Raw genomic sequence first — 18,463 nt, 5'->3', positions numbered from 1 at the left:
CAGTTCTGATATTCTATACTTTATCTCCTAAGATTCTTCCCAGTTCTAATATTATATATTCAATAAGTTCATCAATCAGCAAGCATCTACTGAAAGTCTTCCATGTGCCGGACTAAATAAATACAGAGACAAAAGTCAAAATTGTCCCTGATCTTAAGAAGCTTATATTCTCTTGAGACGAACAACTTTAAAAACCAACAAACCTGGCAACATAAACACAGGTCAATAGTGGAGTGGAGGCTCAAGCTTGCAAGGCTTCATTTAGATACTGGGTTTTGAGCTAGGTTTTAAAAGAAGTCAGGGATTCAAAGAGAAGAAATCAAAGAGAAGCTGCCTTCCAGGGCTGGGGGACCAGCCTTTAGAGAGGCCAATTGTCCTGGGAAACTGGCAGCAAGTGAGCTACTTTTACGGAGCCAAAGAGAATGTGATGGAGAATAAGAGTAGAAAGGTCAGAGGCAAGATGAAAAATAAAGACCAAACAGAGGGGTTTGCACTTGATCCCAGAGGCCACTGGGATCAGCAATTTTTTTTTGTCCTCAGGAGCCACCGAGGCTTCTTAAATGGGAGAGCCATGGGTGAGAACTGTGCTTTAGTAAAATCACTTTGATGGCACAGAGAATGGCAGGGAGTGGAGAGAAGCTTGAGATGATACCAAGTAGGATGGGATTTTACTATTCCAGGTGAGAGGGGATGAGGGTTTGAAGTAGGCAGTGGCCACCTGAGAAGAGAGAACAGAATGTATGAGAGAAATACAGACCAGAAGGCTTGGAAACAGATTGGAAGCAGGAGTGGGGGAGGAAGGTGGGGTGAGGATGGGTAAGGATTTGAGGAAGACTCCAAAGTAGCAATTCTGATGACTGGAAAGATGATGGTACACATGACAGACAGGGTAGATTAATCAATATGGGTTTAGTATTTATACATTTCATTTTGTATTTGCATGTATTTGTACATTTACTATTATTCATATATTAATTAATATACAATTATTAAGCACTTACTATGTGTGAGACACTGTGCTGTGCTGACAAAGCAAAGAGAGACAGTCCCTCATGTTAGAAGAATTATAAACTTTCTGAGATTCTTTCTGTCTCTGAGTCTTGTATTCTATATCATAACCTCATTGTGAGAGCCCTTCTGAGATAAACTTTGGAAGTTTATTGATGGGGCTGAAATCAGTTCATTAAGTCCTTTATATAAGACTAAACTTGCTAATGCATCTGGCACAGGTATCCTGTGTCAAGCCCTTCCTTCCAATCTAATGGGCTATCATGAGGAAATTGGACTGAATTTTCTCTGCTTAGTCTGGCACAGGTTAAATCAGATGATCCAGCCCAGAGGCCACTTGGAACTCGGTGATTCTGTCATTTTGTCACATCTAAGCACTTCTCCTGCTTTCAGGCTCAAGAATGTTTGCGAAATTCAAATCTGTCCTCAGACACTTGACACTCACTAGCTGTGTGACCTTGAGCAAGTCACTTAACCCTCATTGCTCTGAAGGAAAAAAAAGGTTGCAAAATCCACTTGTCCCTCTCAGACCATTCAATTGTCACAGTGATCTCAGCAGGAGCTGCTGCAGGTATTATCATCTCTGTTTTTAAAGATAACTTTTCATATAGCTATTTAATGGTAGGGTTTGTGTCAAAAATTGAATAAGTCAAATCGATATACACTTATAAAACACCTACTGTATGCCAGTCACTGTGATAAATACTAGGGGGAATAATCAACCCTCATCAGGCTCCAACATTGAATCAAAGTAAATAATATGAAATTTGATAGGGAGAAATGAAAAGTCAGACCTGGGTTCAAAAATCAATTTCCCAGTTACAAGATAGGGGAAATGAGGCATTTCATATTAAAAATAGAGGGTTTTTTGAACCCACGTCTGGTATTAATACGTAGAAAAGGAAGCAAGGCAGAGGAGCTGTGATGTCAGTGGAAGCTTCCTCTCAGTTAGAGACTCTTCACAATGGAAAAGTTCTACTTTGAGATAAAGCACCTTATTTTCCTTCACTTCACTTCCCATTCAATAGTCAAATGAAAGTGGTGAATGGTGAAGTGGTGAGAGGACTTGATTTAGAGACTGAAGATCTGGGTTCAAATCCTTTCTCTGCCACCTGTGTGATTTGGGACAAGTTTATCTGTTGTTGTAGGCCTCATTTTCTAGCTGTAAAATGGACATTTGGGTTAGGTGACATCTAAGGTCCTTTCCAGCTCAGAGTCTAGCATAATCCTACAAATGCTGGATAGCCATTTGTCAGGGATTTATCAGAAGGGATTTTTATTCAGGTATGGCTTGAACTACATACATTCTGAGGTTCCTTACTACCCTGAGATTCTGCGGTTCTATGACTTTACGAAAGACTGGATTATATGGAAATTCATAGAATCAGAGCATCTTGTGGAGCCATTGTCAAGAGCTGGACTTCATTCTTCAGTGTGGTCAACAAATAGTTATTGAACCTCCTCTTTTTTTAAAAATTGTATTTATTTTATTCTGAACTTAAGAAATAAAACAAGCATTTCCATAGCATGGTAGAATAGAAAAAATAAATGATTGTACATGAAACTTCAAGTCTGCTATGTACAACTTGCTATTCCTTTTAAATATATATCGTTATCATGTAACATTCTTTTCCCCCCACCTCAGAGATGGTTAACATTAGACATAAATATGTGTGTGCATGTGTAAAACCATTATCTCTCTGTCTCTCTTTATATGTATGTATGTATATATATATATGTATGTATGTATGTATATGTGTTTATCTTCCAAAAAGGCACTCCCTAACTTCTAGAAACTTTATTCTTGTTCTTTTAATGTTTTCTGGGTACCCATGCAATACTCAGACTGTTGATCTATATGTGTCCTTCATTCAAACCAACAAGTCGCCAAGAATTTTTTAATTACCCTCTACCTTCCAGGTACTATGCTAAGTACTGGGAATTCAAAGAAAGGCAAAATAGTTTCAGCTCTCAAGGAGTTCACATTCCAATGGTGGAAACAACATGAAAACAACTTTGTACAAATAAGATAGACTCAGGATATATTTAGAGATAATTGCAAAGAGAAGACACTAAGATTAAGATAGAACACAAAAGGCTTTCCATAAAAGGCAGGACTTCAGCAAAGACTTGAAAGAAGCCAGGAAATAGAAATGGGGAAGAAGAGATTTCAAGGCATAAAGGGTAGCTTGTGAAAATATGTGGAGTTGGGAGATGGACTGTCCTGCGCCAGATTTTCTAGATGGCATAATATATGGATGTAAATAATGTAAAAGAATACTGGAAAGGTAGGACGGGACCAGGACATGAATGGCTTCAAAAGGCAAACCGAAGATTTCCTATTCAGCCATGTGGGTAGGAGGAAGGCATTGGATGTTATACAATAGGGGAGAGGAGGTTGTAGTATGAAATGATCAGGCTTGCATTTTAGGATTATCAATTTCATTGTCAGTTCAGTGAATCTCCTCATTGAGACATCTGATGACAGGGAACTCTAAAGTAAATTATTACACTTCTAATTATTGGGGGAAAATACAGCTGAAATTTGCCTTTCTATAACCTCTGCCTATTGACACTTTCTCTATTATCCATGACTGAATGCATTTTATTTCCCATAGACTCCAGTGGCTCCTTGTTAATGCTGAGTTCTAAATACAAAACCCTGTGAAGCATATAAAGCCCTTCCCTAGTAGGGCTGATACCTTTCTAGACTTCTTACTTCTTGCTCAATCCCACACACTCTGTGATTCAGCCACATTTGTGTACTTTCCATTCATCTCACACAATGGCCCATTTCCCACATCTGTGCCTTTGAACTGATTGGCTGCCAATGTTTGGGATATGCTACCTTCTTATCTCTGACTCTCTGATGCCCTGGCTCCCATCAAAACACAACCCAAGGGGGCAGCTAGGTGGCTCAGTGGATAGAGCACCGGCCCTGGAGTCAGGAGTACCTGAGTTCAAATCCAGCCTCAGACACTTAACACTTACTAGCTGTATGACCCTGGGCAAGTCACTTAACCCCAATTGCCTCACTAAAAAAAAAACAAAACAAAACAAAGAAAACAAAAAACACAACCCAAACACTATTTCCTGCAAAAAGCATCTGCCTCTTCACCGTCTGTTCATGCAAATAATGTATGTATGTATGTATGTATGTATGTATGTATGTATGTATGTATTTTGAATGTTCCTGCCTATGGACATGTGGTCTCTTACTGGAATGTTTTCTCCTTGAGGATAGGGATAGATTTTTACTTTGCCTTTGTGTTCCCAGAGCTTAGTATGGCTCCTGACACATAGAAAACACTTCATAAAGGCTCACTGTAAGATTGATTCATCTCTGTCCAATCTTCCCCCCAAATCAGTCCGTACAGTCCTGTGACAGTGTGTTATGCCATGAAGACTTTGTTCTTTGTTCCTAGCCTGGAAGGCATTGGGAGGAGGCCAACATGACCCGGGTGCAGGAGTTCATCCTGCTGGGCTTCTCAACGAGGCCAGACCTACGTGGTGTCCTCTTTGCTGTCTTCCTGACCCTCTACCTGCTGACTCTCTTGGAGAACACCATCATTATCTTGCTCATCTGGAGCCATACAGAGCTCCACAAGCCCATGTACTTCTTCCTGGGGAACCTGAGCTGCCTGGAGATGTGTTATGTCTCAGTCACTATGCCCACCCTGCTGCTGGGGCTGTGGTCAGGGTCTTGCCGGGTCCCATTCACATCCTGCATGACTCAGCTCTTCTTCTTCATCACACTCATCTGTGCTGAGTGCACACTCCTGGCCTCCATGGCCTATGACCGCTATGTGGCCATCTGTCATCCTCTCCACTATCCAGTACTCATGAGGCCCCAGGTCTGCCTCATGCTGGCCGTGGCCTCATGGATGGGCAGCCTTAGTGTCTCTGTGATCAAGACAGCCTGCATTGCTGGGCTCTCCTACTGTGGTCCCAATGTCCTCAACCACTTCTTTTGTGATGTCTCCCCTCTACTCAACGTCTCTTGTACCAACGTAGCGCTAACTGAGCTGGTCGACTTCATCTCAGCCATTATCATTTTCTATGGTTCCCTGATGGTGGCCCTGGTTTCTTATGTGGCCATTGGGGCAGCTGTGGTGCATATGCCTTCAGCCACTGCCCGGTTCAAAGCTTTTTCTACTTGTGCTTCTCACCTCATTGTAGTGGGCATCTTCTACTCCACTGCCATCTTCATCTATGCCCGGCCCAAGCGCATGGAAGACATGGACCTCAGCAAATTGCTATCTGTCATCTACACAGTGCTCACACCCATGTGTAACCCCATTATCTACTGCCTGAGGAACAAGGAGGTCCAAGGTGCTCTCCACAGGACCCTCCACAAAGTTAGGATCAGCCAGAGCTCTGCCAACTAGAGGTGCAGCTAAGAACTATATCCCCATAGTATCTTCTAGTAGCCTTCCTCCTCCTTCCTGACTTTTCTGTCCTATGCTTACAGTCATCCAGGCTCAGGACATCATTGGCTTATGGGACAACTCCATTTCTCTAGCTTCCCACATCCAGTCATTTGCAGAGCTCTCCAAGTTACTTGACCCTAAAAATGAGCTATGATCTCACTGCAGGAGAAAGAACTCTAGATGTGAAGTCAAAAGAGCTGCTTTCCTGTCCTGTTTCTACCATATCTGCATGACCTTGGGTAAGTCACTTATCCTTAGGGGCTGTGACTTAGTGTCCTCATAAAATGATGGAGGAAAACTAAAAGATCTAAGCTCCTTCCAGCTCTATAGTTGGGGTCCTATGACTTCCTCAATACATACATTGCCTCTCCCTGCACAAATAAGAACCATTCCATACTCTCTTTTCTATCATTTTCTTGTCCATATGTCTTTTTTGTTGTTTTTAAATGCAGTGTCAAACTCAAATAGAAATAGATCCTTAAAGGCCACATATTAACTTAGAAAACTACAAATTAATATTATCTATATTGTACTGTGTTTTTATTTCTTTTGTTAAACATTTCCTAATTACTTCTACCTATAGTTGAGGAGTTTTGCAGCTACTTGTGGCCAGTGTGGACTGCAAGTTTGACCCCTCTGCTCTACTCCTACTGTGGCTCCTGTGTCTTCAACACCAAGGTTTTGAGCATTCCTCTAAGACTTTTGTTATTACATTTAAATGCATATGATTCTCAAGCTGTTGCCCCCACTCCATGTGACTGCCTTATCTTCTTGACAATGGTTTTTAAACCACTTTTGTGCACAATCACCCTCATCCATTCTGTCTGCAGATGCCACCATTCTAATTTAGACCCTTATTGCCATTAATCTTAAATATTTTAGGATCCCCCTTCCTGGTCTATGCGTCTTTAGTCTTTCTCAATTCCAAGACTCTATGCTGACAATGCCTTCTGAAAATAAGCTATTTATCCTTTCTATGGAGGATGTGAGAAAGATGTAAAATGTGCTCAACGAGGAACTCTAAAGCATGTCATCAGAAGAGTTTTATGATAGGAAGAGAAAAGGAGCTGGTGATGTGACAGGAACTGTAGATGACAGATGGACAGCCAGAGTGTTCAATTGTACCTTGGATGGAAGTACAGGAAGTCTCCATCATGGCAGGAAGAATCTTTTCTTGGATTTTCAGTAAAATGTGGACCAGATTGTCTGAGGATGGGAAGATTTACACAGGCTGGGATCAGCACCTCTGAAGGAATCCACCAAATGCATAGGATCATATTGAGTGTCCTGTACTTGGCAGTGGGCACAGGATGTGTATTTGTCTACATTGGGAAATTAGGTAATATAGGTCCAGCCCTGTATATGTCCATGGACATGGGTGATAACTCAGGGATGACTCTGATGTTGGGGAAAACACCAGGGAATGTAATGACAGTCACTGATTTTTCTCAAGCAAGAACAACAATACACAAAACACAACACTTACTAAGCACCTACTAAGGAAAAAAATGTAGACAGTAGAACAAATCTGTAGATAGTAGAGGACATTGTAAAGTACCAAAAACCTAATTTCAGAGATGTAAGAGACCTCAGAGGCCTTATAGTCCAACTTGTACCAAAAAATAACCCCTCCATGGCATAACATAAGGTCAGCTCTCTTCCTATAAGATATTTACAATCTGAGATTAGAAGACCAATGGTAACTAGACCACATAATATTATTTAATTGTTATCTAAATATCATCTAATATAATCTAATGGTTTGAAAAGAAAATAGAAATGAGATAAAATCAAGAGCACAGGAGGTTTCTTGGTAACCTTTTTGGCCACCAAGTAAGATGCCATCAGCCTTGGTACTCCACCTCCTCACCCCCTCTGTTTCTGTAATTGGAAAGTGGAGCCATGAACTCTAAGCCTCCATTTAAGGAGAAAGCCCAGCTCAGAACATTCCATTTCTCACCTGGTTGCACTACTTTGAAGCTTCTTTGATTTTTCCACCATGATTCCTCTCCCCCTTTTCAGATTCCTTTTATGTGTTGTCTCCCTCCATTAAATTATAAGCTCCTTTAGGGCAGGGACTGTCTTTCTTTCTTTCTTTCTTTCTTTCTTTCTTTCTTTCTTTCTTTCTTTCTTTCTTTCTTTCTTTCTTTCTTTCTTTCTTCCTTTCTTTCTTTCTTCCTTTCTTCCTTTCTTCCTTTCTTCCTTTCTTCCTTCCTTCCTTCCTTTCTTCCTTCCTTCCTTCCTTCCTTCCTTCCTTCCTTCCTTCCTTCCTTCCTTCCTTCCTTTCTTCCTTTCTTTCTTCTTTCCTTCTTTTCTTTCTTTCTTTCTTTCTTTCTTTCTTTCTTTCTTTCTTTCTTTCTTTCTTTCTTTCTTTCTTTCTTTCTTTCTTTCTTTCCTTCTTTCTTTCTTATCGATCCCCAGTGCTTAGCACAGTGTCTGACACATAGCGTGTATTTAGTAAATGTTGATTGAGTGGTTGGTTGGTTGATCAGAGATTGGGACCAAGGACAAGGATTGATCAGAGAGTGGAATCAAGGATAAAGGATTGATCAGATATTGGGATCAAGGATCAAGAGGAGCAGAAGTATACATTTACTCCTCTATGAGAACAGCTTATGTGGTAATAAGTTATTTCTCTTGGTTTCTAAAAAGGTGGTCTGTGTAGAAGGGGTGATGGAAGCAGCTAAGCAACACAGTGGATGGAGTGCTAGACAGAATCAGAAAGATCTGAATCCATAATTCTGCATCAGACACTTAATAGCTGTGTAAACCTGGGAAAATCACTTTAGCTCTGTCTGCCTCAGTTTTCTCATCTATAAAAATGAAGATAGCGCCTACCTCATAGGGTTGTAGTGAGTACCAAATGAGATTGAGAATATATGTAAAATGCTTTGTGAACCTTAAAGCACAATATAAATGCTAGCTATTATTAAGAGAGAAATTATGTTTCTGAAATGTAAAATGTTCTTCTTTACATTTTGAAATGCTTGTTTTATTTAGCATTTGCTAAGTTCAGAATAAAATAATTGACTGATTAAAAAGGACAAATGCATAATGTTATTTGGTGTAGTGAGACTGCTTGGCCCAAATTGGCAAAGGAAGTTCAATGAATGAAGAGACATAGTCTTGGAGGCAAAGGGCAATTTTCATGCCTATCAGGTTTGGTGTAAAGTCTACTGCACCTCTGTTATCATTGTGATGGCGTATTCAAAAATAATATTGTTTCATAGAGTTTTACTTCCAGTTTCTACCAACTTTACTACCACCAACCAGTTGCTACACACATTGAATACTATAACAAGGAATATGCTATATAACCATCTATGCAAATGGATCCAACCTAGCACTTTCTAAAATACACCTTCTCAAAAATGGAACTATGCCCAAAGGGCTATAAAACTCTGTATATCCTTTGGTCTAGCAATATCACTGCTAGGCTTATATCCTGAAGACATCCAAAAAAGAAAAAAAAGACCTATTGTACAAAAAATATTTATAGCAGCTGTTTTTTTGTGGGGGCTAAGAATTGGACATCAAAGAAAGGCTCATCAGTTGGGGAGTGGCTAAACAAGCCATAATATATGATTATAATGGAAAATTATTATGTTATAAGAAATGACAAGCAGAATGATTTCAGAAAGTCCTGCAAAGACTTTAATGAACTGATGTATAATGAAGTGAGCAGAACTCAGAGAATGTTGTGCAAAGTGAAGGCAATATTTTTCAATGAAGAACTGTTAATGACAACTATTCACAGTAATACAGTGATCCAGGACAATCCCAAAAGACTAATGACAAAGCATACTATCCACCTGCAAAGAAAGAATTGATATTGCTTGAACACAGACTGAAGAATGCTATTTTCTTTCTTTCCTTCCTTCCTTCCTTTCATTTTTTTTCCTTTTCTTTGTATACACAATGACTGATATGGTAATGTTTTACATAATTGCACATGTATAACATATATATGATTGCTTATCATCTTAGGGAGTGGAGGAAGGAAGGGAAGGAAGGATAGAATTCAAAACCCAAAACTTTGAATAAAAATGTTTATTTAAAAAATAAATAAAATTAAGTTTGGGCAACATCTTTAACATAAAGCCTTTCTTTATCCCCTCTCCCCAAATGAAATAAAATGAAATATACCTGTTCAGACTTTCATCCCATTCCCTTCCCTGAGTTTGCCTTACTTTCATGAAGGGCCTTACACTTATCAAGTACCTACTACATACATAACATGACCAATGTGGGAGTTTGTTTTGGCTAACTATGAATATTTGTTACAAGGGCATTCTTTTTATTTTTTTCCCCCCGCAGTGGAGAGGTGTGTGTGTGTGTGTGTGTGTGTGTGTGTGTGTATGTATGTGTGTGTGTGTGTGTGTGTGAGAGAGAGAGAGAGAGAGAGAGAAACAAAATGCCTGATAATTGAAAAAAATACAATTTAAGAAAAGGATATACTGTGTGATTAAAACACTTTGTTTTGAAAATGCTAATTTTTTTATTTGGGTTGCTCAGTGGTATAGTATGTTAATCACTAGACTAGGCATCAGAAAGACCTTAGTCCAAATATGACCTCAGACACTCACTAGCTGTGTGACTCTTGGCAAGTAACTTCAGTATGCCTCAGTTACCCCAGTTGCAAAATGGGGATAATAACTGCACCTCCGAACAGTACCTTGCAAGATGGTTCTGAGGATAAAAAGAGAAAATATATGGCAAGCAATTAGCAGAATGTGTGGCATAGAGTATGCATTTAATAAATAATGTCCTTGATTCATACTAGGTGTTTTTTAAGGTCAGTTCCAGCTCAGATAATCTATGTTTTTTTCCAATCAAAGTACTCTGTTTTGTTTTGTTTTTTTAACATAATCAGCTATGTCACCTGTTGTGCTATGCTCTCCTGAATTAATCCTACTTTTGTCTGTAACTATTCTAAGGGTAACTATTTTTTTCTACTTTGATAATGTTGCTTTTTTTTTATTTTGCATTGTATCTTCCCAAGACATTCTAGCTATATTCAATTCCTACTTTTATTTATCTCATGATTTTTCAAGGGGGGAAAAGTAAATTTCACTTTTGTTTTGAATTCTTTAATGTATTTATATGTATTTAAAAGTGTTTCTCTGAATATCTCAGGTAGTTTCTGATTCTAACTCTAATAATCAGTGTATATCTCCGGGTCATGCCCAGAGTAGTCCTTTAATAAATGTGTGTTGAATTGATAATTTGAATTTTATTTAATTTTCACACGCTTTTGGAGGCATACTTTTATTTTCTTATGGTGTCTAAAGTCCTTGGGGCCCCTTCTCACAAAGGGAGCCCAGGCTCCAATTCTGGAGCATAAAGAGGAGTCAGCTTTTCTCGAACACTCTTGCTTATCATGCCTCCATCCCACAATTCCAGGAAAAATCACTTACAGAGTTTAGGTTAGACTCATATAATATCTAAGGTTGATCCAAAGCAAATACACAGGATATGTCCTTGAAAAGATACTCAATGAATATCAAGTACAAGACAGCTGTTTATTTCTTCCATGGCAAAAGAAATGCTTAAAATACAAAAGTCATAAGCATGTATTGACAAATACCAAGAGAATACTCTACACAGAGACAGCAATATTGTTTGATGAAGAACTGTGAATGACTTGACTATTATCAGCAATGCAATGATCTAAGTCAATCCCATAGGAATATTGGTGAAATATACTATCCACCTCCAGGGAAAGAACTGATATTGACAGAACAGATTAGGGCATGATATTTTTCACATTCTTTCATTAAGTGACAAATATGGTGATGTTTTCCATGATCTTTGGGAAGGGTGAGGAAGGGGCGAGGGAAGGATAGAGATTGGAATAGAAAAATATAAATAAAAATGTTTAATCTGGAAAGTGGGTTGGGGTGTGCTGGGAAGGGTACAGGAGGCATATATGTATTTATATACATACACACAGACATATATATATGTTGTACATTTATGAGTTATTTAGGTATTATTTATATAGTAATTATATTTAAACAAATTTGACATACTTTTAAGCACAAAGCCAAGAACTCTGGAGAGAAAAGGAATAAATGAATGAATGAATGAATGAACAAATTAATGACTCAATGAATTAAAGACAAATGAAAGAAAAAATTAATGAATCATTGGATTCAAGTAGTTTATATCATGCTGGATATCCAATATTTGTATAGGCAATAAATATTTCAGAGAAGGAAGGAAACATGCATTTATTAAGTGCTGACTATGCACAATTCATTTCGTTCCTAACAATAATCCTATTATTCTCATTCTACATTTGAGAAAACTAAAGTTAAGTAGTTTGTCAAGGGTCATTCCACTACTAAGAACCTGAGGCCAGATTTGAACTCAGGTCTTCCTGCTCTATCCACTGTTCCAACAGCCACCTACTGACAATTGAGGGAAGGAAACTTAGTAGGAAGAGATGTTACCTATGATGATCTTTTAAGGATGATAACAATTCTGAAATGTGGAGATAAGAGGGGTCTTATGCATCTAAAATGTCTGAGCCATATAGCATATGCCTTGTGCCAATGCATGAAGGCAGAAAATGAAATTAATTCAATGAACATAGAATTTATTAAGAGGAGGTGTACAAAGGCTGAGAATGTAGCTCACAGCCAGATACTGGACTTTCCTGGCTCAGCTGAGGAGTTTGTATTTTTGGTCTTAAAGTCATTAGATGGCTATTGAAGGTTGTTAACAAGGGGAATCGCATTGTCCAATTTGACCTTTAAGAAAATTAGGATGGTGGCCCTGCCAGAAATGGATTTGAGTGATGAAGTCTCTTAACAGATTAGGAACTATTGTAGTAGGTCAGGCATGTGATAATAATAGATTGGAATATGATGAGAAGGAAACAATGATGAGAAATGTTTGCAGAGGTAGATTTGTCTAGTAAATAGATTTAGACGGTAAGGGAGAAACAGGAGAAAAGGAGGAAAGTAACTGTCCTGACTAGGGAGATATCAGAGATTTCAACAGAAATAGGGAAATTTTGAGTAGGGGAAAGTTTAGGGAGGAAGCTATTAATTACCTTTCTGGATATGTTTAAGATACTGATGAAACATTGGTGGAGATTTCCAGTGACGAACCACTTATATGAAACCAAAATTCTGGGAAAGGCTAGATATCTGAATATTGGAGCCATCTACATAGAGCTGACATTGAACTCATGGTTGTAGAGGAGAGGATCAAAGGAGAAGGAGAAAAGAAGGTCCAGGCTGGGCCAGAACCTTGGGGAATATTCATGACTAGTGGGCAGGAAATGAATGATGATTCAACAAAGGAGATAGAAAAGGGGTGGGTCAGGCAGATAAGAGGAGAGCCAGGAGAGAACAGTGTTATGTGAACCAAGGAAAGAGATGGTACCTAGGAAATTATTGTCATTCAAATTTTTACAAAATAGTAGGGTCGGGGGCAGCTAGGTGGCGCAGTGGATAGAGCACTGGGCCTGGAGTCAGGAGGACCTGAGTTCAAATTCGGCCTCAGACACTTAACACTTACTGTCTGTGTGACCCTGGGCAAGTCACTTAACCCCAATTGCCTCACCACAAAATAGTAGGGTCTACAAAGTCCCTTAACAATGAATTTGCAGCCAGAGGACCTGGCTTCAGATCCTAGCTTTGTTCTTTGCTAAGTGTCTGGGGAAGTCTTAGCTTCTTTTACCTTTCTGACCACTCATTCTTAGAATTCTTTATAGAATTACACCATACAGGTGTATAAAATCAAGGCCTTGGTCCAGACCCCTTTTTTCTTCTATTTGAATAATATCTCAGTGATCTCATCAACTCCCAACCCATCAATTCATAGATTTAAATAGTATCCCTATGCAGAGGATTCCCAAATCTAACCTTCTCACCTTTGTATTTCCCCTGAACTCCAGTCTCACATCACCAACTTCCAGGTGGATATTTCTTATATCTCAGAGACATCTATAAGTTATCATCATATCCAGAACAAAATTTTCTTTCCTCCTAACACCCCCTTCTTCTCCTAACTTATCGACGTATGTCAAAAGAACCACCATCCTTCCAATGACTAAAGCTTGCAATCTTAGAGTCATGTTTGACTCTTTACCTCACTTTCCTCACCCCCACAGCTCATCAGCTGCCAAAGTCTCATTGATTCCATATCTGCAACATCTTTCAATGTCTCCTCTTCTCTCTACTCATATAGCCACCACTATAATTCAGGTCCTTATCATTCCTCCCTGATACTATTACTAACATAGCCTCCTGATGCTTTTCAGTGCATCCAACGACTCTCCTCTACAATCCATGCTCTACAAAGGTGCCAAATTGATATTCCTAAAGCATAGATGTGACCATGTCATTCCCTCACTCAAGAAACTTCACTAGCTTTCTGTTGTTTCTAGAATCAAATAGAAATGCTATTTAACACCTAAAACTCATCATAGTTGGGTTCCACTTCATATTTTAGCTGACAGTAGAAAAAGCAATGACTTCAAAGTGGAGATCTGGGTTCAAATCATACCTCTGACATTACCTTGTGACTTTGGATAAGTCCTGTAATGTATATATGTATCAGTTTTTCTTTATCTGTAAAATAACGGGGTTAGACTATAAGACCTCTAAGGTACCTTCCAATTTTGAATCTGTGATCCTATGATTGTATGCAACTTCCCTTCCTTTACACTGTTATCTAGCCAAGAAATGCATTTCCTCCTCAACTCACCCTTTAGTATCACTTTCAAGGTTTAGCTGTATGTCATCTCCCACAAGAGGTCTTCCCTGATTTCTCCAGTTGTTGGTGTTTTGTCCTCCAAAATCATTTTGAAATAATTTTGCATTTATTGGACATTTATTTCTGGATGCATATTATTCCTACAGTAGAAAAGATGCTCCTTGGGACAGGGAAGGCTTCTTTTCTGTCTTTGTTTCCCCACAGGTATAGGTGCTTCATAAAAGTCCCGGGTAGTATATAATATATGTATATATTCATATATCTTCATATATCCTAATATCAACATATTTCTTTAGATTAGGTTTTCCCTTAGGTAGTTTAGGAAAATGCTGCTGAATATTCTAAATTTCAACAAATTATCATCATCATCATCCATGTTTTTTACAAAATAGTAGGGTCCACAAAGTCCCTTAACAATGAATTTGGAGCCAGAGGACCTGGCTTCAGATCCTAGCTTTGTTCTTTGCTAAGTGTCTGGGGAAGTCTTAGCTTCTCAAAGTCTTATTTTCCTAATCTGTAAAATGAATATTTGGGGATAGCCTCTCCCTACGGTCCCTTGTATCTCTAAATCTATGAGTCTATGAGTCTACATTTCCATTTTTTATTGAGGGGAACAAGGGGAAAGAAGTTCAGTCATGTGAAGTGACATTTAGAGCAGGTGAAGAAAAGTCCAGGTGCAAACAAAGATCCAAATCCTATGTTCTTTGCAAGTAAAAAGGCTACCTTCAAACTGGAATTTGCTGGAATTTAGAGACCAGAGCTTTGAGTGTCAGCTCTATAGATAACTAGTGAGGTGTGTGATATTAGGGAACAGTAAACACTTCACAAGCATTTATTGAGTGCTTATGGTGTGCCAGTCACTGTGTTAGGAACTGGGGATAGGGATAGAGATAGGAGTAGACAGGATAGGATAAGATAGGATAGATACTAGAGAGGAAATTGGGGGAATTGAGGGGGTTCAGACATGATGGGGTTAATTTTGGGAATTAGTGAACTCCATTGACTCCATCTTTTGATTCAGTTTTGGAGCTAGCTCAGTTCCTTTTTTATTCACTTATGGCTCTAGTCCAAATTTTGTCTTGTGAGAAAACATAATTTAATTGTGGGAATTGGGAGAAAGTATTATTGCTTTCGGTTGAACCTAGCCCTGTGTAGCTGGGATGCTAAAGCACCTCTACCTTCTGCTTTAGACACCTTTAACTAAGGACTTAGGTTATGTAGACCAGAAACGCAGACAGATCCAAAGATTTATGCGAGGAATTTTCTCACGATTATACATTTCAAGCAACCCATATTTCTTATCTGAAAATTTGCCCTGTACTGAACAATGAGTTATTGTTTTCAAGTTCTTTCAGTGTGTTTCAGACACTTGGAGGGAGTTGAGCCACTTCTTTTTCTGACTTCAGGGAATTTCACTTGTTTGTTCTCTCCCTCCCAACTTAGAAAATCCATAATCTTTCATCCAATTAGATATCAGATTGCCTATTGTTGGACTGTTTCCTTTTAATTAGTTGGTCTTATTTGATTAATTGCTTTTAATGTATAGAAGTACCAAAGCTGAGGAAGACAAGTGGTCTTGATTTGTTGATCAATTGACATGCACTGATCAATAAATCAAAATGCTCTGAATCTCAAATTTTGTTTTCTCAGTCATTCCATCTTTCAACTACCACCCTAGATCAATAATGTCATTGATCTCCCAAGTAAAAGGACTTCTACAAATTCATGAAGGCACCTTCTCTGCAAATTGTAATCTTAAAGTTTCCTCAAGCACTTAGAAGTTAAGTGACTTGACCAGGATCACACAGCCAGTAGGTGTCAGAGATGAATCTTTAATCCAGGTCTTAACTGATTTCAAAGCCATCTATCTATCTCTTTATCATACACCAAAAGTGAAACAGGTCTCCACCCTCAATAAACTTACAGTCTATTGGAGAGAAATGAGATGTACGCAGTAAATTAAAATGCAAATACAAAATGTTCTGTTTGGAAGCATGTGACACAACACAGCTTAAGAACCTGGGTAGCTGGCTGGCTGTTGTATTTGTTTCAAATTTTATAACTGTAGGATTTCATGTGTGGTTAGTACTGATAATATATTTTTTTTCTCTTCCATCCCCACCTCTACAGAAAGAGAACCCACAGCTTCCTTGATTCATTCCCTCCCCAACCGATTGTATACTAGTGTTATTAGAAAGACCTCAACTATGTACTTGGAATCTGAGAGATAATTAAGGAGGTTCTTTGTCAGTTCAAGATCAAGTGATGAGTGGAACACAGCTCTCCTGGGATCCAGGGGGAGAACAAATATTGACATTTTTGAAGACTACTTGTAAGTAGGACTTTTTTGAGAGTAGTGGGAATATTGCTCCTTGGGCAAATTTTGTGAAGCAATAAATCTATAGGGGGGAGAATAGGAGCATGAAAGAAAGTGGCTGATCTAATATGACTATATAAAATGTTTTGTTAAAATGAATGCTGATATGGGAGTTCTGATGTAAATTCTGGATTGTTTTCATTAACCTTTCAATAAAAGTTCCCCATGTCAATTCTCATGGCCTGTGTACTTGCAAGGGGGAGTGAGCATCAGTACAGACACATTCTCCCCAGTTGCTGGCACATTCCTATTAGAAATTACTTTGATGACAGGTCTCAGGTAACAATTTCTCCAAATTTTCAAGGTGTAGTAAGTTAACAGATGAAATGATAAGGCTTTTAAGGTGACTCTGGACCCTTCATATTGTCAGGGTCTCTGATCCAAGGGCTGGGTATTATATTAGCTAAAAGAAATGGTGAATTCCAAATCACAAAAGGTCTTCCAGTGGAGATTATATGACCAATTCTTTGGGATGCTGAAGGAAGGATTTATTTCAGGTAGGAGTTGTACTATATTCTCCCTGGTTCCATCCTGCTCTGATTCAATGATAATCCTGGACACCAATCCCATGGTCCATGGTCTTTTGATGTTGACTATTAGTGTTCCCACTCCCCTCCATCATTAGTTATAACCAGTAACAGACAATGAATTTCAGGTCATCTGGGCACCCCCTTTTTTCCTACCCAACACCCTCCACAGGGCAGCTTTCACCTCTTTGTTCCTCAGGCTGTAGATGATGGGGTTGAGCATGGGCGTGACAAGGGTATAGGACAAGGACACCACTTGCTTGCTCTCAGGAGAATAGCTGGACTTGGGCTGGAGGTGAATGACACAAGCTGTACCATAGAAAAGAGCCACAACAACAAAATGGGAAGCACAGGTAGATAGGGCTTTATGGCGCCCGGTCGCCGAGGGCATCCGCACAACAGCTGCCAGCACCCGGCCATAGGACACAGTGATGAGGAAGAAAGGGACCATTAGGACAAGAACTGTAGCTACCCGGATGTAGGCCTCAAAGACAGACGTGTCTGCACACACCAGCCTTAGAAGGGGGGCCACATCACAGAGGAAGTGGCGGACCCCTCGGGGGCCACAGAATGGGAAGTGGAAGAGCCAAACGGTGAATAGCAGGGAAACCGGGATGCCTGCCACCCAGCAAGCCACGGCAAGAAGGAGACAGAGCCTCTGGCTCATGAGGACCCCATAGTGCAGTGGGTGGCAGATGGCCACGTAGCGGTCATAGGCCATCACTGTCAAGAGGAAACACTCTGATGTGACACAGGACAGGATGAGAAAGAGCTGGAGGGCACAGCCTAATAGGGAGATACCCCTTCCAGCCACTAGGCTTTCCAGCATTCTGGGCACAATGTCCAAGGAGAAGCAGATCTCCACCAGGGCCAGGTTTCGGAGGAAAAAATACATGGGAGTGTGGAGGGCAGTGTCGACCACAGTCAGGAGCACAATGAGGCCATTCCCCAGCATGGTGATCAGAAACATCCCCAGGAAAAGCACAAAGAGAAGAGACTTCAGCCTGGGAACATGGGAAAAACCCAAGAGGACAAACTCAATGACAGAAGTCTGGTTGCCTCCAGTCGCACTCTCAGTGGGGTCCTTGGGATGCATCAGTGCCCAGGGTCCAGACATGTTTGAAGAAGCACCGCCTGGAGGGAAAAGGATGAGCCCAAGGATACAATGGGAGCTTGAGACAAGAAAAAATGCATACATGCATATGTATATGCATGGGTGCATTCACACACATATTCATGTATATACATAAAAAAGCCAACTGAAAGAAAGGACTAGACATTTGCCCCTCGATATTGGCAAAATCCAAAGCATAGAAAGGATTCAAATCCTGCTTCTGATACTTGTTATTTTGATGTCCATGGGAAAGTCACATAGTTTCTTTCTGAGACTT

General features: G+C 39.6%; 2 protein-coding genes across 2 annotated transcripts in view; one reads left to right on the top strand and one right to left on the bottom strand.

The window, feature by feature from the left end:
* The window catches only part of LOC122748296 (olfactory receptor 5-like), a 36,478-nt gene extending 31,082 nt beyond the window's left edge, over positions 1–5,396 (top strand). Inside the window, exon 2 of the mRNA XM_043993959.1 lies at positions 4,434–5,396. Coding sequence (XP_043849894.1) covers positions 4,434–5,396 — 963 coding nt within the window. The remainder of the gene's footprint in view (positions 1–4,433) is intronic.
* Positions 5,397–17,196: 11,800 nt separating this feature from the next.
* LOC122748295 (olfactory receptor 10A7-like) lies at positions 17,197–18,189 on the bottom strand. Its single transcript, XM_043993958.1, has one exon. It carries the CDS (start codon positions 18,187–18,189, stop codon positions 17,197–17,199), a length of 993 nt encoding a protein of 330 aa, XP_043849893.1.
* Positions 18,190–18,463: the final 274 nt, after the last annotated feature.

Source organism: Dromiciops gliroides, chromosome 3 (genome assembly GCF_019393635.1).
Source record: "Dromiciops gliroides isolate mDroGli1 chromosome 3, mDroGli1.pri, whole genome shotgun sequence".
Classification (NCBI taxonomy): domain Eukaryota; kingdom Metazoa; phylum Chordata; class Mammalia; order Microbiotheria; family Microbiotheriidae; genus Dromiciops; species Dromiciops gliroides.
Note: the sequence above shows the minus strand (reverse complement) of the source record. Positions and strands in the feature narration are given on the sequence as shown.